At 42.5% G+C, this 20,788-nt stretch overlaps 1 protein-coding gene across 7 annotated transcripts in view; it reads left to right on the top strand.

The window, feature by feature from the left end:
• Positions 1-20,788, top strand: part of LOC136879031 (ankyrin-3) — a 682,638-nt gene that overhangs the window by 448,894 nt on the left and 212,956 nt on the right. For all 7 annotated transcript variants that reach the window (XM_067152757.2, XM_067152756.2, XM_067152753.2 and 4 more), the window contains exon 2: positions 20,125-20,226. In XM_067152757.2, the coding sequence (XP_067008858.2) occupies positions 20,125-20,226 (102 nt within the window). The remainder of the gene's footprint in view (positions 1-20,124; positions 20,227-20,788) is intronic.

The following is a 20,788-nucleotide window of genomic DNA, read 5'->3' as shown; positions in this document are numbered from 1 at the left end:
CGACCATCCCGTTAATGTTTGCCGATGACATCAGACTGCCAAGTAGCCTCTCCTGGGCGCTTCATTACAACACAATTTCGAGGTTGCCAAACAGTACAGCTCACATGGACGACTCGTAAGGTATTCGGTAGCTGAGGTCACTTAGCTCATTCTCCAGATGTGTGGTAGTTTCACCATCGATTCGCGGGGTCAGAAAGGGTCACTGTGACTTGCGCAAGTATGATGTACTTGGTTAGTTCCGTCGGAGATTCACAGCAGTCTTGACTACAGTTCTACAACGGTCGGTCTGTTCAGTTCCAATATAGAGGCTAAGAACACGCGGTTAATCGTCTACCTTCCAATAATAATAATAATAATAATAATAATAATAATAATAATAATAATAATAATAATAATAATAATAATAATAATAATAATAATAATAATAATGTTATTGCTTTACGTTCCATAAACGACTTTTACGGTTTTCGGAGACGCCAAGTTGCCGGAATTTTGTCCCGCATGAGTTATTTTACGTGCCAGTATATCTACCGACACGAGGCTGTCGTATTTGAGCACCTTCAAATACCACCGGACTGAGCCAGGATCGAACCTGCCAAGTTGCGGTCACAACCGTGTGAGCCACTCAGCCCGGCATGTTCACCTTCTACTCCCAAGAAAGCGGGTTCTATCCTAAATAAGTGTTGTTTATGGGTTTTAGGGAGAATGTGAGACAGAGAGTGTATACGTCACTGCTAAAACCCCAGTATTAAGAGTATGGTTCTAGTGTATGGGATCCTCAACACGACTACTTGATTTGGGAATTGGAAAAGGTCCGAAGGAAAAGAGCATGGTTTGCTCTGGGTGATTTCCGACAAAAGAATAGTGTTACCAAAATGTTGTAAACTTTGGCCTAGGAAGAATTGAGAGTAAGGAGACGAGATGATTGACTAAGCGGTTTGTTCCGAGCTGTCAGGGGAGAGTTGGCATGGAATGACACTAGTCTAGTAGAGGAATACACGTGAGTGGACGTTTTTAAACGCAAGAAAGATACGAAGATAAAAGTTGGAATTCAACACAGCAAATTGGGGCAAATTAATCTTTGTAATAATTTACCAAGGAAAAATGTTCGATAAATTTCCAGTTTCTTTAAAATCATTTAAGAAAAGGCCAGGTAAACAGTTGATAGCAGCCGGCCCTGCGGTGTAGGGGTACCGTGCCTGCCTCTTACCCGGAGGCCTGGGATTCCATTCCTGGCCAGGCCACTATCTCAGGACTGGTTCTAGGTCCACTCAGCTTACGTGATGATTACATTTGAAGTGCCATCTGGCGGTGAGATGGCGGGCCTGTTCTAGAAAGCGAAGAATAAGGGCCGAGAAAATTTGTGTCGTGCTGACCACACGACACCTCGTATCTCCAGGCTTTGGGGCTGAGCAGCGGTTGTTTTGTAGGCCAAGGCCCTTCGGGGTTCTTGCCCCATTTTTTTTTAACGAGATAGGGGATTTGCCACCTGGGTGCCAGATCAGTGGTGAATGATTCATTCTGTTTTACAACTTGTCTGTTCTCATCTGTGGCTTCTACGGATATTAAAGCAGCAGTTAGCTAGTTTTGTGTTGGGGAAAAGCACATAAAACTATTTGTAGGGTGGGACTAAAAGTAATACTTTTTTTTTCTGAATGTGTGGGTAGGTGCCAGAACGAACACCGTTCAGTGAGTTGTTCTGGACGGTTGAAAATGAAATGGCGTATGGCTGTTAGTGCCGGGAGTGTCCGAGGACAAGTTCGGCTCGCCAGGAGCAGGCCTTCTGATTTGATTCCCGTAGGCGACCTGCGCGTCGTGATGAGGATGAAATGATGATGAAGTCGACATATACACCCAGCCCCCGTGCCAGCGAAATTAACCCCTGTGTCCAAAGGCCAGCACGCTAACCATTTAGCCATAGAGCCGGACTCTGGACGGTATTAGTTATAATATGCTCGACCTCTTGATTCCTTAGCTGATTGACCTGCATCGTGTCATTCGATTCAGAAGGTCTTGGGTTCGGGAATTCTAGCGTCGTCTGCTTAATCCCTCTAGCTCGGGAAGTGAGTGTTTGTGTTTGTTTGTTTTATCAAATGTATGTCATCATATTCATACAAGACCTCACAGTATCAATCAGCACAATAGTAAAGACATCCTTCCACATAGGGTTGGCATGAGGAAGGTCATCCAAGGCCAAATCCACCTTTACGGCACATTGGATGAGAAGTAGTCCGGAAGAAGAAGAAGAAGAAGAAGAAGAAGAAGAAGAAGAAGAAGAAAGTTGGAGCGTTGAATTTATTCCTTGTTTATAAAGTTGATAAAGAAAGAAAACTCCTTGAAGGGGCCGATTTCGTTTGTAATTTCATAATTACTCGCAAAGTAGATAAGATGCAGTTTCCTTGTCGTCCTCCTTTCTGCGTTTGGATTTAGTTTCATGTGGCTGTTTATAGCCTGGTGCAGCCCTTGTAAGGCAGACCCTCCGTCGAGGGTGGGTGGCATGGGTATGTATGGGAAACTGCATGTTATATGTGGTGTATGGGTTGCAGGGGCGTTGGAAACAACACAAACACACACAGTCGCCGAATCATTTAAGATTAAAACCCCCTACCCCGCTGGGAATCGAACCCGTGACACTCCGAAACGAAGGCCAGTGTGGTAACCATTCAAAGAGCTGGTCTGCCCTTTGAAGCAGTAAAAATCCGTTATCTGGGTAGCCTATAAATAGCCTCCATTGTGTAGACGCTGAAACTCGTTTGTAAAGAAGACAATAACAAGCATTTCTTGCTCAAATAAATTAGAAGCGGCCCAGTCGCCGTATTAAGGCTCGTGTTTTGGTGCATCTGGCCAAGGGAATGTGACCACTGCACTGCAGACCTCTGTTTGTAAATAGCTCCACTGCAAGGGCGTGGTCTTCTATACGGCTACAAAATTATAAAAAGAGCTTTATTTTCTTGAAAAATGTGTAGAATTATTGACACCATCGATAAATAAATCAGATGCCTTTGATATCGAACTAGGTTGTATTTAGTGTATTTGTCTTTCAAAATCCTTGGGGAAAGCGGAACTTCACCATCCTCTAGTCACATAACGCACTTCTTCTTCTTCTTCTTCTTCTTCTTCTTCTTCTTCTTCTTCTTCTTCTTCTTCTTCTTTCGTTGTGGCTGACTACGTTAATTCGAATTCAGCTTCATCTGTTTCTGGCCTTTAATCCTCGTCCACCGAGTTCGATAGCTGCAGTCGCTCAAGTGCGGCCAGTATCCAGTACTCGGGAGATAGTGGGTCCGAACCCCACTGTCGGCAGCCCTGAAGGTAGTTTTCCATGGTTTCCCATTTTCACACCAGGAAAATGCTGGGGCTGTACCTTAACTAAGACCACGGCCGCTTCCTTCCCACTCCTAGCCACTTGATGTCGTATCGTCGCCGTAAGATCTACCTGTGTCGGTGCGACGAAAAATAACTTATAAAAACATCCTCGTACTGTTCTCCCCCATCGTTTCACTCTGCAATCTCCTCGTGTCTTTTGTCCATGGCGCTTGGGTACAGGATCTTTTTCTTGAAACCTCTTGATGGCCTTGATCTTCGACTTGTTAGCATCCCTCTTGCTGATTTCCGTTCCCATTTCTTCCAAATCCTTCTTCATCTCCTGATAACCAGCGCACTGCAGTTTTCCTGATTTTGCACACTTATTTATTTATTTATTTATTTATTTATTTATTTATTTATTTATTTATTTATTTATTTATTTATTTATTTATTTATTTATTTATTTATTTATTTATTTATTTATTTATTTATTTATTTATTTATTTATTTATTTGTAAGTAGCTAAGTAGTCCGCCTCTGTGATGTAGTGGTTAGTGTGATTAGCTGCCACCCCCGGAGGCCCGGGTTCGATTCCCAGCTCTGCCACAAAATTTGAAAAGTGGTAAGAGGGCTGGAACGGGATACTGCCCTTGAGGCGTTAGAGGTGGGATCCCTCGCTGAGTCCGAGGGGAAAACTGACCCTGGAGGGTAAACAGATGAAGAAGAATTAGCCAAGTAATGGCTCTCGGCCTCTTGTACATATTCTTGATTACATGTTGGATTAAATAAATACGGCGGCGAAAATAAATAAGGACAAGAGATTTTAACATTAAAACTGTAGTGAAAAACTGGAAATAAGGTAAATTAAAAAATAAATCATTTACGATGTCAACAATTTCCCGCATGAACGGGTTGCCGTGCTCACAAAGTAATAAGTTACATAATATATAGTTACATCTTTAAAGGGGTGAAAAATGGTATGTTTTAAATCATGAAATCAATCAGGTCTGTATGTTCACAGATCCTCGAAATAAAACCACCGGTGCTCCCTTCCTCTTCCTAGCCTTTTTCTCTCCGATCATCGCCAAAAACCTAACTGAGTGTGTGTGGCGTTAAGACACTTGCAAAGAAAGATAGGAAGGAAAAAGATGTAGAGAAAACCATGCACGCAGCGGGACTTGAACTCGCTACCCACTGAGTCACGTGCTCGTTTGTGACTTCGTTAATATTTAGTTGATACAACGCACTTGGAATTTCTCAAAGCTGATTTTCTCGAAAATACCTGGATATTTGGCCCAGTGGCTTTGGGACATTCATATTCGAGGGGAGGCCTTCACGCACTACATTAGTGTGGAGAGCTGCATCAGACTATTCTAATGACCAGATAGTAACATTTTTCTTACTAACAATCAAGTTGTGGGGGAGTAAAAATGAGATCACTTACGTGCTTTAGCTGAGTGGTAAACAACTCGTCCAACTTGTCATCCTTGTGCTCGACATTGAGTTCCCCTTTAATGGATCCAGGCAGTTTGTACTTTTAAACAAACTAATTTAATTTACTGCGCTGTGTTGAAATAAATAAACCTTTACATGTTGCTGTGTAAATAAATCATCCCTGGACAGCGTAATATATCATGTGAGAATTCCTTTGTAATAGTCATGTTATAAGCTCTCGCAAATGACTATTAATTTAAACGTATAATATCAGCACCTCGTAGATCATCTAAGAGGTGTTCATCATATACAGTACGTTACCACGATAGGCCTCTCTCGCAGTGAATGATTTATATAACATGTGACGAACTTTACATCGCATTATGCATATTTCCTTATTGATTTCTGAACATCGTGTTCTTTTTTATCTGATACACTCTAACAAATTCACCAATGAACTTCAAAAGTATACATTATTTTGTTATCGATACACTTTGTCGTTGTGGCAGCCTCCTCCTGTGGTGGTGTTAGTGGTGGTGATTATTGTTTTAAGAGGAAATACAATTGGACAACCATCCTCTATTAACATTAATCAGAGGGAAGAAAAGAAAGGGATCCAAAACTTCGAAAAATGAAGGTATCGGCCTAAGAAAGACAAGGGCTACGAAGGGCGTCGGGGTCGGAAAAGAACAAGAATTGACCAAGGAAAGTCGGATAGGATAAATGAAAGTGAGGATCCTGGCACAAGTAAGTGGAAGCAATCCTACGACTCAGCTAAGGGCCCCGTGGTCGCGGATCCACGACTCCAAGTTGAGAGCCCCTGGGCCCCTTTTAGTCTCCTCTTACGATAAGTAGGGGTGAAACCAATAATTAAAATTATTAGGGGTCCTCCTATTCAGTACAAAGACATTTATTACTGTGAATTGATCACATGTCGTTCACATGAGGTACTAGTTTCGGCACTCAACTCGTGCCATCATCAGCCAACGAGTCAAATCAGGCAAACACAAACAACTTTAAAACACACTGTTACACCTGCCTCTACCCCTCCCCTCCCCTCTCCACCCCTTAACCTTATGATCGCATCCATCAGTCCAGAGCCGTCCGCCGATCGAACAGGCTGCTCAAGATGAGTTCGTTTCTAGTCGTTTCTCGTCATTTCTAGACATTTCTTTTTATTCTTTCCTTCCTATCTTTTGCCTAATTCGGCTTTTAATTTCTTCTCCAGGTTCCAAAAAAAACATATTGAAGTGAGAATTAATTCTTTGGGTCTAACCAAGTCCATCACATGCACGCTTATTTTTCGGAACCAAAGCAGAGATCAAACAGTCTCAACTTCACATGACATTAAAACTCTGCCCCGTATTTTCAACAAGATTAAAGAACTAAAGAGATATACAAGCTGGACAAACCTCCGTGTGTATCAAACAACGGAGTCATCATCATTTTTAAAAGGATTTTATACTAAAGTGCAATATCATCATGTATTACATTTTATTTAATATTCATCTATGCAGGCGTTACAGTGTGTTTTAAAGTTGTTTGTGTTTGCCTCATGATGGCACGAGTTGAGTGCCGAAACTAGTACCTCATGTGAACGACATGTGATCAGTTTACAGTAATAAATGTCTTTGCATTGAATAGGAGGACCCCTAATAAATTCAATTATTGTAGTCCCACTTAAATTCGGATCATGAAATTTCTGAATATCAATGGGGTGAAACCAAGCATCGTCTGACCAACACCAGTCGCCCAACTCCTCTGCATCCGGCGTCTCATTTATAATTAAGCGAAGTTTAATGTGTGATTGTTTGATCTGTAAATTAATTATTGGACTGTGACTCGTAGTAACCCTTGGCTCTCGCTATGTGAAGAAGTCCTCATTACCTTGATGTGGCATTGATAGTAATTATTGTTTTAGGAGGAATTACAACTGGGCAGACTTCCTCTCTTAACGCTTATCAGAAAGGAAAACGACATTCGAAAAATTAAGGTATAGGGAAGGGAAAGGGAACAGCCACGATGGGCGTGAAAATAGAAAATTTTATAGGCCTCGTAATCCTAATATAGTCGGAGTCAGAAAAGTACAAGAGTTGTCCAAACGAGGTCGGATGAAAGCGAGCACTGAGAGAGTTGTCCGTGAGGTTAAGGTCGGGCAGCTGTGAGCTTGCATTCGAGAGATACTGGGTTGGAAACCCACTGTCGGCAGCCCTGAAGATGGTTTTCCGTGGTTTTCCATTTTCGCACCAGACGAATGTTGAGGTTGTACCTTTATTAAGGCCATGGTTGCTTCCTCCGCACTCCCAGCCCTTTCCTATCCTATCTGTGTCGGTGTGACGTAAACGCAGTTGTAAAAAAAGTGAAAGCGAGGAGTCTGACACAAGTGGAAGCAGTGTCAGGTTCAGTTAGGGCGGGGGGACTGTCGTCGCCAACCCGTGCTCCCAAGCTGAGAGCCCCCTCCCCCCTAGTCGTCTCTTACGATTGATAGTGGATACCGTAGAGGGGGTTTATTGCCTCGAGGTATGTGGTATCAGTATGTATCTCTCCCCTCTCTTCTTCTCTGTTGAATTTCGCAAACTCGTTCTCCTCTTGGCATCTCTATCAGTACTCCATCATTTGCATCCAGTCTCTCTCACCTTCAACATTCTACTTCACACGACATGTTCAAAGGTTCTGTTTCTTTCAGCTGGAGTTACTAACTATGCCCAATAACGAAATGGAGTTTGGCTGAACCTTATTTACGGAAATATCGAGCCCCACGTTGGGCGCCACGTTAACTATGTGCCCTACAACGCTCTGATATCTTAAAAAGCGCGTAATGCTGCGTGATATTGCACAATAATATAAAACCTGATGCCATTCCTGTGTGGTCTCATCTGCATATTATAATTACCTGAAGATCATCTCTATTGGATCATGAACTGAATGGTACTTCGTTCAACAAGTAGTATGGTCATTAATTTTAATTGATAGTTCCGAAGGTTACTTCATCCACGAAATGTACCGTTTAAATATTCATTAACTTTAAAAACGCAGATGATGTAGCGCCTGCTACTCAAGATGGGTGTCTTGAAAGTTTTGAAACGGAGGAAAATATATAACATTTGGCGTAATGTGAATTTTAAATTGCAGGGTTTCTCATATAAACTGAGACCGTTCAAGCGGTGTTTACTCTCCGAGATGTAAGCCGCAGTATGGAAGGCGAGCGCATACTCCTTGTTCTTGCAAGCAGCCTGCACGTGTTCGACCTGGCAAGCATCAGTCCCCAGTCTGAATTTCAGCTGTTAACATGGTGTGACAGTTATCATTGCAGCACCATATTTTCGTGTGTAAAAGTTCAGGTTGTGTGAACAGTCATAATTCTCGCTATTTGTGTGCAGAAAATCCTAGTGATGTTTATGAAGTCCCTCATTATGAGAGGAAGACTGGTGTTTGGAGTGCTGTTGGTGCAAGACGAATAATTGGACCTATTTTTTCGACACGACAGTAAATGCAGAAAGGTACAAAGATGACATCTTGACGCCGTTCTTCCGTCAGTGAACGGAAGAAGAAAAATCGCGTGGGTGATTTCAACGAAATTCAGCCCCTGCTCATACAGCAGAAAAATCTTTTTTTACAATCTCGGAAGTGTTTGCAGACTGAGTGATCAGTGCTGGTTTTATTTCCCCCTCGTTCTCCAGATCTAATAGTGTGTGATTTTTATTTGTAAGGTAAATTGAAAGAAAAAGTATATCGAACAAATCCCCACACATTGGAGGAACTGAAAGAAAACATTACGAATGAAATCAGAAACATTATAGTGGCAGAACTTACTCGCGTTAGCCAGAATGTGATTACCAGATACATCGCCTGTATCTTCTATGTCTTGGAGAATATCTGCAGAAATGTCTTCGATATCAGTTATTTTGTTTTAAGAAAGCACTCTTTACGCCCCACTAACTAAATTTTTATGGTTTTCGGAGACTCGGAGATGCCGGAGTGGTGTCCCTCAGGAGATCAACAGACACGAAGGTGACATATTTTAGCACCTCCAAATACAACTGGACCAGCCAAGTTGGGCTTAGAAGGTCAGCGCTCTGCCGTCTGAGCTACTCAGCCCGGCCATATGTGCGCTAGAGAGCGATGAAGACCATTGCAAGCAGCTAGAGACATCTGTTGAGAACTCAATGAACTAGTAATATAGTCGAAATGCTTAGTCTACAGTAGGGAGTTCATGTTACTTATTCAAAGATTAATCTCGAACTTAACCTGTATCACCAGTATACCTCCTTTTACCCTACTGTATATCATATTAACGCTGGCAAGTAAGAAGAGAGTTTAGTAGACAGCAGCTTAATTCTCGACAAAGTTTTTGTAAGTATGAACTTGATAACAAGCAATTTTGTTTACGACAAGTTGAGGATCTGCCTTTGAGAATCAAATAAAGTTTGTCTACTGCACAAGTTGTTAGTGTCTTGAAAATTAATTCGTGTCTGTCGAAGTTGACAACTCTTGGAAAGTTTGCAGAGGTTTCATAAGTTAGAATATTTTTGACGTAATTTCTAAGCGGCTCTTTATCTGTCTTAGAGTCCGCCCTCGTAACTAGTTGACCTTTGGTCCAATGGATCACCCTTTCGATTCCCGGCCGTGTCGTAGATTTTAGTGAGTCACTGCAGAATGGAATAGCTGCAAACAAAATCTTGTATGATTAAATGTTGAGTGAAATATCTTGTTGACATCAGTGCGTCTTATGGCTGGGGGTCTTGTGTAACGTAACGCGACAAAATGTGTGAAGGAAGTGACGTCACATTAGTCGTTAGCGTAGGCCTTGGTCGCCAAAGATGCTGCGGCTACAAGTTCCTTTGACGTAGAGTTGCATTTTTCCTTGGTATAACAATGAGTTTCATTTATTGAAAGACATATTCATGATCATTAGCTATTCGCAAAGGGAAAAGTTCCTTTTATATGAACAAATTTCGGAAACTTCCTGAAGCTAGTATTATTTTAAACAAATAATAATTTCGTGTGGCTATTTCTAGCCGGGTGCAGCCCTTCTAAGGCAGACCCTCCGATGAGGGTGGGCGGCATCTGCCATTTGTAGGTAACTGCGTGTTATTGTGATGGAGGATAGTGTTATGTGTGGTGTCTGAGTTGCAGGGATGTAAGGGACATCACAATCACTCAGCCCAAGAGCCATTAGAATTGACTGTACCGGAAGGTACACCTCGAACCCGCACATTTAAAAGAAGCGCCTTAAGGAACTCTATCTATCGAACAAAACGTGAAACTGCTAATACATAAAAGTTGGGACATTAATCAGAAGATGTCACTACTGAATAACTGAGAAGTTTGTTACTTTAAAGTTTCCTAAACTGACTGGATTTCTTTGTTTTGTTTTGGTGTACATCAAGAAGTTTCAACTTTCCTCCATAGATGTCTCTACAAAAACTGAGGTCATGCACTCTGGTGCAAGGTAGAAGAATGAGTGATTTAGAGAAGTTTTGTTTTTATATGTTTTCTAAATTAAATTAACTTTCATAATTCAAGGTTTGCAACACTTCCTTCTCATCCCGCCAGCTTTTGAGTCTGACCGATCAGAAATTTTTAGAATTTATTTTTCAACCAATAATACGCTTCTTGTAACTTTTTATTTGGCAAATAAAAATGAGAGGGTGTGTCCGGATTTAGTCCAGAGCCTTCTCGAACCCTCCCCTCGGGTATATAAGCTACCTTGTCTTATTGATCGTCGAAGTTATGAGTGTGTGTTAAGACAGGAGGTGGGGTGCCTCATTCTTCGGCAGGCAGAACATCAGCCCAGGTAATGGCCACCAGTTTTCTATCTTTGTAGCTATCTCCGCAAACTTGCCCGAGGGGAAGGTCCCTATCTTCAACTATGTAACTATCTGTTTTCTAAAATGTAAACTTTCTTCCTGCTAATGTAAAATTTCATAAAGACTTAAACTGTAAATTAGGGATAGAGAGTGCGTTACCCTCTCGATTCCCCTTCAAGTAATCTTGAGGTGACTAAAATTTTGTAACTGTTTCTCTTCCTGTAAAACATTAATTAACCTTCCTTCTAGTCACCTCAGTAGCTTGGGATTAGCCTCTGCATCATCGGGCCGCGAGCCCAAGTAGGGTTTTATACTTGGTTTTCTAGGAGCGCAAGTGTACGCCTCCATACACTTTGAGTTTGGGCCAGTAAGTTCACCTGTTCTTCTTTTTCACGAAGGCCCAGTAGTTTCGGTAATATATACCCCTGTGTACAAAAAGTGTAAATTGTAGGTTGGGCCTAGAGAGACCAGAAGTGTAAGGTTTTGTGTAATGTTGCCTTGAGTAGGCTGTAAGAAATTGGGAGCACAGCCTGATAGGTTGAAGTTGGAGAGCATGTAAGCTCTTTTCTGAGATTGCTGTAACATTGAGGGGTGTAACGGTTGGAGCAAAGTGCTCTGTCTTGGGAGATTTCTCTCCTTGTCGATCTAAACGCTACATTTGCGGCGTTGTAAACTTGTAACTTGAACCTCAGAAATTGTAAATTTCTTGTATCAACATTGCTTTCTACCTGTAACCTTGTTATTTCACTAAGTGAAAGTTTTTGTTAAGTTAGAGATTTGAAAAAATATACAACCTTTATTTTAAAGTTTTAATTTAATTTTTGATATCGTAGATAGATCCATTCAGGCCCACACCTTCTTTCACCTCTGTCTGTTCCACGGAAACTCCGTAACATTAAACCAACGAATGTTAAAATCCCCGACCCGGCCGGGAATCGAACCCGGGACCCTCTGAACCGAAGGCCAGTACGCTGACCATTCAGCCAACGAGTCGAACATTTAAAACAAATAATAGTAAGGTTTCTTTTATAAATCAATAAAGTGTTTCAAAGAGGAAACAAGGGTATATATTCTTATGTGACTACGTCACATATTTCTAAGTTAACGGAAATGTCGAATTCCTTTGTTTAATGTAATCCAGTAAGGTCAGTGGCAAGGCAGACATTACAGGAAAATTGCAGATATTGGAGGAGCCTCATTTCACCGACGTGTGAACTGGATCATTTTCTTCTGCAATTTCCAATTCAGTATTGTTTGGAGTTTCTCATTTTCCTTGTACATCACTGTTGCAATCGCTTCCCGATTTTATTTGACTGATAGAAAATGTTTGAACTTCGAATTGAAACGAGTTTTCTTGAACAAGAAAATGGTCCAATCGATGGACTGATCCACGTTTTCTTTATACATTACCACCTGAAACATCTAGAAGTAATAGGACTTTTAATTGCATCTCGTGGTGTTATTCCGAAATTCTTTGAATCGTTTTGGAAGAAATTCTGATTATCTCAATCTTTACGAGGCAAAATTGTCACAGTGTAAGAAATCGTGCCAAACTTTAGTCCATCACATACTGCAAATAAATGAAAAATAAGTGGACATGATTCATTGGGGGAAAAAAAATTAGAGTATACTAAGTCCGATGGGAATATCTCCAATGAGAGACAGTTTTCAAATAATAATAATAATAATAATAATAATAATAATAATAATAATAATAATAATAATAATAATAATACAAAAGAACCCCAAGTTTCGACTACCGCAGTCATTCGTCCGGAGGCCCTCTATGGAGCGGAGTCTCTTGGGAAGAACAAAAAAAAAAAGGACTTGTTGAGAAACTTGAGATCAAGAAAGAAAGATTTTGAGGAAAATCTTGGGTCCCGTCTGAAATGGTGAATATAGAAGACGGCACAACAACGGGCTCTATTTCCACATCGAAAAGATAACCGATACGATGGGTATGAGAAGGATTGCTTTCTTCGATCACGTGACAAGAATGCGCCCTGCAAGGTCAATAAAAGCGGATCATCTCGTGCTTCCAAGATAAGAAAACAAAAGGTGCCTGGTTCAGTGAGGAAGAAGGTGGACATCGCACATGATGATACCCTAGAGCGCAACCCACTTAAGAAGAAACTGCAAGACTACAAGGAAAGCCGATGCTCAAAACAGTGAACGCGCGGACCGAGCAAAGAAAGAAAGAAAGAAAGGAAGAAAGAAATAACACCGGCAACGAATGCGGGAGTACTGGGCAAATGCTACAGCCCGGGGTATGACATGGTCCTTAGTTGGCCGAAACGACATGAATGAATAGCAGTCGGAGTCGTAGTCGATGGCATGGCGTAAGTACGGGCTTTACGTCATATCATGCAAGTCTGACTACTTCCTAGGGGTTTCACTTTCGTACGAAGATTCGGGTATGAGCGCTGACTCGTTGTTTATCTCTACTATGCGGAGATAGCTTTGAGAGTGTAAATACTACGGTATAAAGTTTTAGTACGTTACTATTTTAATATGTAAGTCTTGAGGGAGGCCTCGTGGTGATCGTGACAAAGTGTTTGAGTTCTGTCACCATGCAGCAGCTGTTTGCCAGAGATCCGGGTTCACTGCTGGGCCAAGTCACGTGCTCTTCTCACAAACATTGAGCTTGCAGCACACTGAGTAGCGTTAATATAACTCGACGACTAAAAGGAGAACAACTTTGGTGAACCATCAGGAGTATTGCTGCCCCGAGCGATAATTTCAATCTGGATGATGGTTGTTGTTTAAAGGGGGCTAACATCGGCCCGATTTCAATCTCAGGGCTCGCTGAACGGCGCAGTTCACAGGGCCAGGTTCTGGTTGTAACTGGAAGCCACACTCCGCAACCTTACCGCACTCGTCAAACACAAAAAACAAATAATACCAAGACTCAACAATAAATTGCATCAATATTATTGGTTGAGATTTCAGTGTTACACGCTTATCCCATTTAATCGTTAATTAGTATAAATATTCAAATCAGATTTCAGCTTTAGATTAATATTGATTCGAAGCTTGAGTTAAGAGGAATGATTACCCTGTTGTATTTCTTTTTAAAACTTGTCTGGAAGGGCGGTAGGGAATACTCATTAACAAGTGTTCCGGTATAGCCAGTTGTTAGGACAAGTCTATCGAGGATCATTTTTGCAATTGTGCCTCAATATTTCCCACGGTGCTTGTAATCTCAGTGCACGTTTGTAAACGAGTCCCGCGCGAACGTGAAAAATATCCCCGTACTGGATGTGCATGTTACCCTCCCTGTGGCTATTAATAGACCAACCCTCGTCTCTCCAGTATTTTGCGTACGAGTAGGCCTACTGCAATCCTCTTACAGTCTAGGAACCTCATATGGGGTCTTGGTGACCAAGAATTATTATTATTATTATTATTATTATTATTATTATTATTATTATTATTATTATTATTATGCTTTTGTGGTGTAGTGGTTAGTGTGATTAGCTGATCCCTGGAGGTCCCGGTTCGATTCCCGGCTCTGCCACGAAGTTTGAAAAGTGGCATGAAAGCTGGAATGGGGTCCACTCAACCTCGGGAGGTCAACTGAGTAGAGGGGGTTAGATTCCCACCTCAGCCATCCTCGAAGTGGTTTTCCGTGGTTTCCCACTTCTCCAGGCAAATGCAAATGCCACAGCCGCTTCCTTCCCTCTTCCTTGTCTATCCCTTCCAACCTTCCCATCCCCCCAAAAGGCCCCTGTTCAGCATAGCAGGTGAGGCCACCTGGGCGAGGTACTGGTCATTCACCTCAGTTGTATCCCCCGACCCAATGTCTCACACTCCAGGACACTGCCCTTGAGGCGGTAGAGGTGGGATCCCTCGCTGAGTCCGAGGGAAAAGCCAACCCTGGAGGGTAAACAGTTTAAGAAAAGATGGCAAACTATTTGAAATGCTTAAACTCAGTAACTGAGATAACAATTACGGGGGGGATTGAAATTTCCAAGGTGACAGGCTGTCTCACGTAGTGATGGCAACCATGTACTGTCTCTGTGCTGCCTCCTCCTCCTGACACACACAGTGAAGTAACATTTTTTTCCTTGCAAACTTTGGTAGCATTGCAGACCGATCCAAAAAAAAAAAAAAAAAAGAGAGAATTTCAGGGATTTCCTTAAGACTGGCGTTCTGTAAAGTAATTGTAATTTTACTGATTACTTGCAGAAAAAGTAATTTGTAATTGTAATAAAGTAAACTATCAGGTAACTAATTCGGCCCAATTACTTTTGACATAAATATGTCTTATGGTTCGGGGTCATCTGAAAATGTGTATGTAACGTGAATCGACAAAATGTATGACGATAATGTAACCATATCAACCGTGCAGGCTGTGATGTAAGGTATGGATGAGTGGCCAGACAATGTTACCTAGCAACCGTGTAGGCAGTGATGTAAGGTATGGATGGATGGTCAGACAATGTTACCTAGCAACCGTGCAGCATGTGATATAAGGTATGGATGGATGGCTATACAATGTTACCTAGCAACCGTGCAGGTAGTGATGTAAGGTATGGATGAGTGGTCATTGTTACCTAGCAACAGTGCAGGCAGTGAGGTAAGGTATGGATGAGTGGTCATTGTTACCTAGCAACAGTGCAGGCTCTGATGTAAGGTATGGATGGGTGGCCAGACAATGTTGCCTAGCAACCGTGCAGGTAGTGAGATAAGGTATGGATGGGTGGCCAGACAATGTTACCTAGCAACCGTGCAAGTAGTGAGGTAAAGTATGGATGGGTGGCCAGACACTGATACCTAGCAACCGTGCAGCCTGTGATGTAAGGAATTGTTACCTAGCAACCGTGCAGGCTGTGCCTTACGGCTGTTTGCTATCTGAAATCAGCAGTCGTTGAAGGATGGGCGTCACCGAGAGACATTTTTATGATCATTTGATTTTCGCAAAGAGATTTTTTTTCTTATACTTTTCCCACCCACTCACCTCTAGAAATACCACATCGTCCATTGAAAGCTAGGTGGAGTGTGTAACAAGATTGGGTTTCAACGTACAGTTGCTAAGTAATACTTAACTCTGACGTTGAGAAATGACATTTTCTTTTCGTGTAGGGTAGTGAGGCATTATCGTGTGAAGGGTCTGCTATTGACCTGCTTACAATGCTTGTTCCCAGGTTTTTATAGAATCTCTGACGATAAAGAACGGAGTTCTTAAATGGCGATTTCCTACTCGGCAAGTTTGGAACTTCGTGTTGAATTATTAATGTGTTTCTCGCAGGGAGAAGCGCAACATTTTGAGAATGGCTTTGCTGTGATTTGTGAGGGGAACATTTTATGTGTGGTTCATACCACATAAAGGGGGTGATTTTGAGGTTGGCTTGGCCGTGAAATATATCACATGCACAGTACAGTGCTCTGTTCTTATTCTGTTAGTAGACAAGTTAGTAAGAACTTCAGCAATAAAGTTGTCGCGAAGAAACTTTGGGAAGGATTCGATGTAAAGAGCACAACAAATATGAAGACGTCATCAAGTGTTACGGTATACGTATATTTGTAGAATTGATGTCTGCAGCAGAACGTGCGGCTCCTTAGTTGAATGGTCGTCGATGCAGAGGGTCCTGAGTTCGATTTCCGTCCGGGCCGGGGATTTTAATTGCGTATGGTTAATTTTTGAATCATTGACCGATGAGTGAGGAAGATATGAACAGGATATAGAGAGAATCAAAGCAGGCTGCAGGAAGGGGAGAGAATTGTCCGGAATCACGTGTGATAAGAAATTGCCTCTGAAACTAAAAGTACACAGGACAGGTTCTTCACGCGTGGAAAAAAAAAGAAGAAGGAAAAGAAAAATCACATGAGTCCGGAAAAGCTTTATTTCCATATTAGAACTTATTCTGTACATAGTACATTGATAATGGGAAACACAGAGGAACAGGACGTACCTATCCTCCTCCATTCGCCGCACAGGACTCCCACCATCGAAGCCGGTTTATACGTACCTCTCCATCCATCGACTTCATTCTTAATTTAACCTTTATCTCCTCATTCAGAGTAGACTACACTTCTGCCATTTTCCCCACCCAGTAAGACCATCGATTATTCTCTATAATTCAAAGGCTCTTACTTCTAACTTAAGAATTAGATACTCTAATTCCACCCAGCTTTCACTCCCGTAAAGCAAATCGGTGTATAAGAATGCTGTTGATCGCAAGTGCGAACTCAATCCCGAGAGAACACACTCCGACACTGTGGTCAGCGATCTCGAGTCCTGTTTGTGGAAAAACAGGTCAGAATGTTACCGGGCAGGGTAGAGGAGGCGCTGATGTACTAGCTTGTGTGCCAAAAGCTGGGCTCAGTTACAAGGATCTTCCCGGTGTTCATATGCAGTGAGAGCGTTGATGTTGATGCTGATTCGTCCGTCGGATGGAGACGTTAACCATTCAGTAGACACCGTGGTTGTTTTGCGGCGGGAGGAGGCTATTTGCCGACACCGAGTTTCACCCTCTCCCTTCCTCATCACCATCATCATCATATTATCCTCAAACGTGCAGGTCGCCCAGGGGTGTCTTATAGAAATATTTGCACCAATCCTCTCCGGAGGCCACACGTCATCACTGCACTGTAAAGTTTTTGAGGCCTCATGCTTTCATGCTTCTTTCCTTTATTTCTATTGAAAACTTCATTCTTAGAATGGTCGGGGCTTTTCCTTCTTCTGCCATGATTAGCGAAAGCCCAGCACAAAAGAAAGCGCTGTGATCCCTGTAACCTCGGCAGTAAGTGGGACAGAGTGGTTAGTTTTATGCCCGGTCGCCTTTACATCTGCTGTAGGATGTTGAACCCCCGGTCACATGCGTCTATCTAGACGTCTTTTTTTTTTTTTTTTTTTTTGCTAGTTTCTTTACGTCGCACCGACACAGATAGGTCTTATGGCGACGATAGGACAGGAAAGGGCTGTACATTAATTAAGGCCATGGTCGCTTTCTTCCCACTCTGAGCCTTTCCTGTCCCATCCTCGCCATAAGACCTGACTGTGTCAGCGTGACGTGAAAAAAGAAAAACCTATGGTCACCGCCACTTCATTACCTATGTATTTTCCTTAGTTCTTACGAACGTTTTCTAATTTCTTTTACCTTTGTAAAGGAGACTTGGAGGAAGGTACATTATCTTGCTGCTGAGAGACGAAAGTAGATTAAGTTCTAAGGTAAATATAGACCTATCGACTCATTAAAATACACAGACAAACTTTTTCGTTCAGTCTGTTCTGTATATCAGAGTCTTTCACGTTCAGAAGCTGTAAAGTAGACCGAAATATCTTGGTTACACCTGCTTGGTCTCCTTTTAATACCCCTAACACCACCAATGCATTTATTATTAACACTTATATAGGATTCATATTTTAGACTTCCGTTGACCTGTCTTGGTCTCGTCCTTGCTTTTGACGGTGTAAAAGTGATGAGGCATGCACATTGCTATTCCTCACGCAGTTAATCCCTGTGATGGGCGGTGTGAAAATGTTGCTCTTGGGGTCGGTTGGACTTGGCAGACTGATTGGTAGAGGCGTGATATTTCGCCTTAATTTGTGTGCGATTTCGCTGAAATAAAAAACAAAGTGTTCGCGTTAATTGGCGAAATGAGACTTCATCTTGCTGGAATGCCACGAGTAGAGCTTCAATCAAATAACCTTTCCTAAACCCAAACTGCCTTCTATCGAACAAGTTATTAATTTCGCAAACATTTCTAATGTACAATTAAAAAAAATAGACGAACATGTATTTGAACGTATCCCATCCTCCACCAAACAATACCTCACAGCCAGGTATATAAAAGAACATCGATGGATTCGCGTTCATTTTCAGAACACAAACGGAAATGTCCAACTAGGGGCGAAAACAAAGTGATAACAGTCCTCCAGGATCGATTTCTATCACAGTTGGAGAGCTTCAGTATGGTGCACGTCCTCCCTGAGCATTTATCACAGCTTGGCACCTAGGTGGTATGCTCCGTATAAGTCGACGAAGGTCACATTGCGATATCAGGTCCCATTCTTCAATGAGAGGCTGTTCGAGGTATTGGAGAATCTGTGGTGGAACAGGACGCCTAACGAACACTTTTGTCAAGCCTACCCACACATGCTCGATGGGATTAACGTCGGGACTTACTGTTGGTCATTCCACCTCTTGAAAGTCCAGTTCTCGCAAGACAGCTCCGGTGATGCGCGCTACATGAGCCCTGGCATTGTCGTGCATGAGTACGAATTCAGGGCCAACACCGTATGCAAAAACCAACACATGCTGTAGCAGTATCTGCTCGATGTACCACGCATCGGTAAGATTACCATGGACGACGACAGGATCCGTACGGCCATCAATACTGATGCCACCCCACACTAACACAGAACCTTGTCCGAATCGGTGGCCTTCCTCGACAACATTTGGCATGTAGGCCTACTGCTCACCACGGCGTCTCCATACACGCTGACGTCCATCACGCTGTGTCAGGTGAAATCTGGACTCGTCTGCGAACAACACAGGTCTCCATTGGCGAAGATGCCAGTTGACGTGGGTACGGGCAAACAGAAGGCGAGCTGCGCGATGTTGCTGCGTTAAACGGGGCACTCGAACAGGACGTCTGGGTCGTAAGGACACTTCTCTTAACCTGGTCCTTACTGTCTGGTCAGACACCGTGACTCCAGGACCCTCCTGAGGTCTTGTTGCAGTTCTCTGGTAGTTTCTGAACGACGCCGCAACGCACAGATGGTCAGATATTGGTCGTCCTGTGGGGTTGTCATGCGTCCACGACCTTATCCAACCCTCCTTGTGAACTGGCCTGTCTCATTGTGGTGATTACACTAGTGGTCAATAACTGACGGAGAGACATTGAGATCCACAGCAACACGACGAATAGTCCATCCTTCCTGGATCAAAGTGACGGCCCTTGCGACTTGAACCTCGTTAAGATGTCTCATGGGATGTGCTGGTTGACGTACAACGTGCTCAGATGACCGCAGTAGTCTGTGTACCTCACAACGACACACGGGCGCACCGCTATTCACTTTGTTTTGAGGGGTCACCTGACAGATGGAGTATAACTTCGATTTGACATACCCTGAGTAGCTAAGGTCTCAAAGTATGCTGAACGACCATGAGAACCCTATCTACCAAATTAACGTTCACATACGAGACGTTACAAAACATGTTCCCCTAATTTTTTGGTAGTGTGTATAATAAGAAATAATGCTTTCCCAAAGCTTGCATGCAGCTCATGTCAAACTGACTGGCGTGTAATTTTCGGCTTTATATTTTATCCCTTTTTCATAAACACAGGGCTACTATAGCAACTATCCATTCATTTGGTATAGCTCCTTCATGCAAACGGTAATAAAATACGTACTTCAGATATGGTACTTTATCACAACCCATTGTGTTTAGTATTTCCCCAGAAATCTTATCAATTCCAGCTGCTTCCACAGTGGCACTATTTTTTTGAGAGATTACTGTAATTGCTTGTTTTGAAAAGATTAATGAATGGCGTAGCTTGTTAGTGTTAGGGTACCGAAAATAGTTCTTGCAATTTCTAATAATATTTTGTTTCCTTCTGTTTACAGACGGACCCCAATACGGCTTTTCTGAGAGCAGCCAGAGCAGGACAGCTGGAGAAGGTGCTGGAATATCTGGACTCGGGAGTTGATATCAACACAGCCAATGCAGTAAGTCTTCTTTTATTAGTAGGCTATATAATGTGTGTGTAAGGAAAATGTCTTAAGAAAAATTATACTGGCTTCAGATAATTCTTGGAAAAACTTACTTACTGGCATTGTTTCCACTTGTGCCAGGCTCCTCACTTTCATCTATCCCATCCGACCTCCCTTGGTCAACTCTTGTTCTTTTCCGACCTCGACGGTATTAGGTTGCGTGGCCGAGGGAGTCTTTCAGTCTCGCGCTCTTCGTGGCCCTTGACTTTCTTTGGCCGAAACCTTTATTTTTCGAAGTGTCGGATCCCTTCCAATTTTTATCTCTTATTAGTGTTTTTTTTTTTCTTTCGCTAGTTGCTTTACGTCGCACCGACACGGAGAGGTCTTATGACGACGATGGGACAGGAAAGGGCAAGGACTGGGAAGGAAGTGGCCATGGCTTTAATTAAGGCACAGCCCCATCATTTGCCTCGTTTGAAAATAGGAAAGCATGGCAAACCATCTTCAGGGCTGCCGACAGCGGGGTTCGAACCCACTATCTCATAGCTGGGCGACCCTAACAGCAGGCCAACTTTCC

Source organism: Anabrus simplex, chromosome 8 (assembly GCF_040414725.1).
Source record: "Anabrus simplex isolate iqAnaSimp1 chromosome 8, ASM4041472v1, whole genome shotgun sequence".
Classification (NCBI taxonomy): Eukaryota; Metazoa; Arthropoda; class Insecta; order Orthoptera; family Tettigoniidae; genus Anabrus; species Anabrus simplex.
The sequence above is the reverse complement of the archived record's forward strand: the minus strand, read 5'-3'. Positions and strand labels throughout refer to the sequence as shown.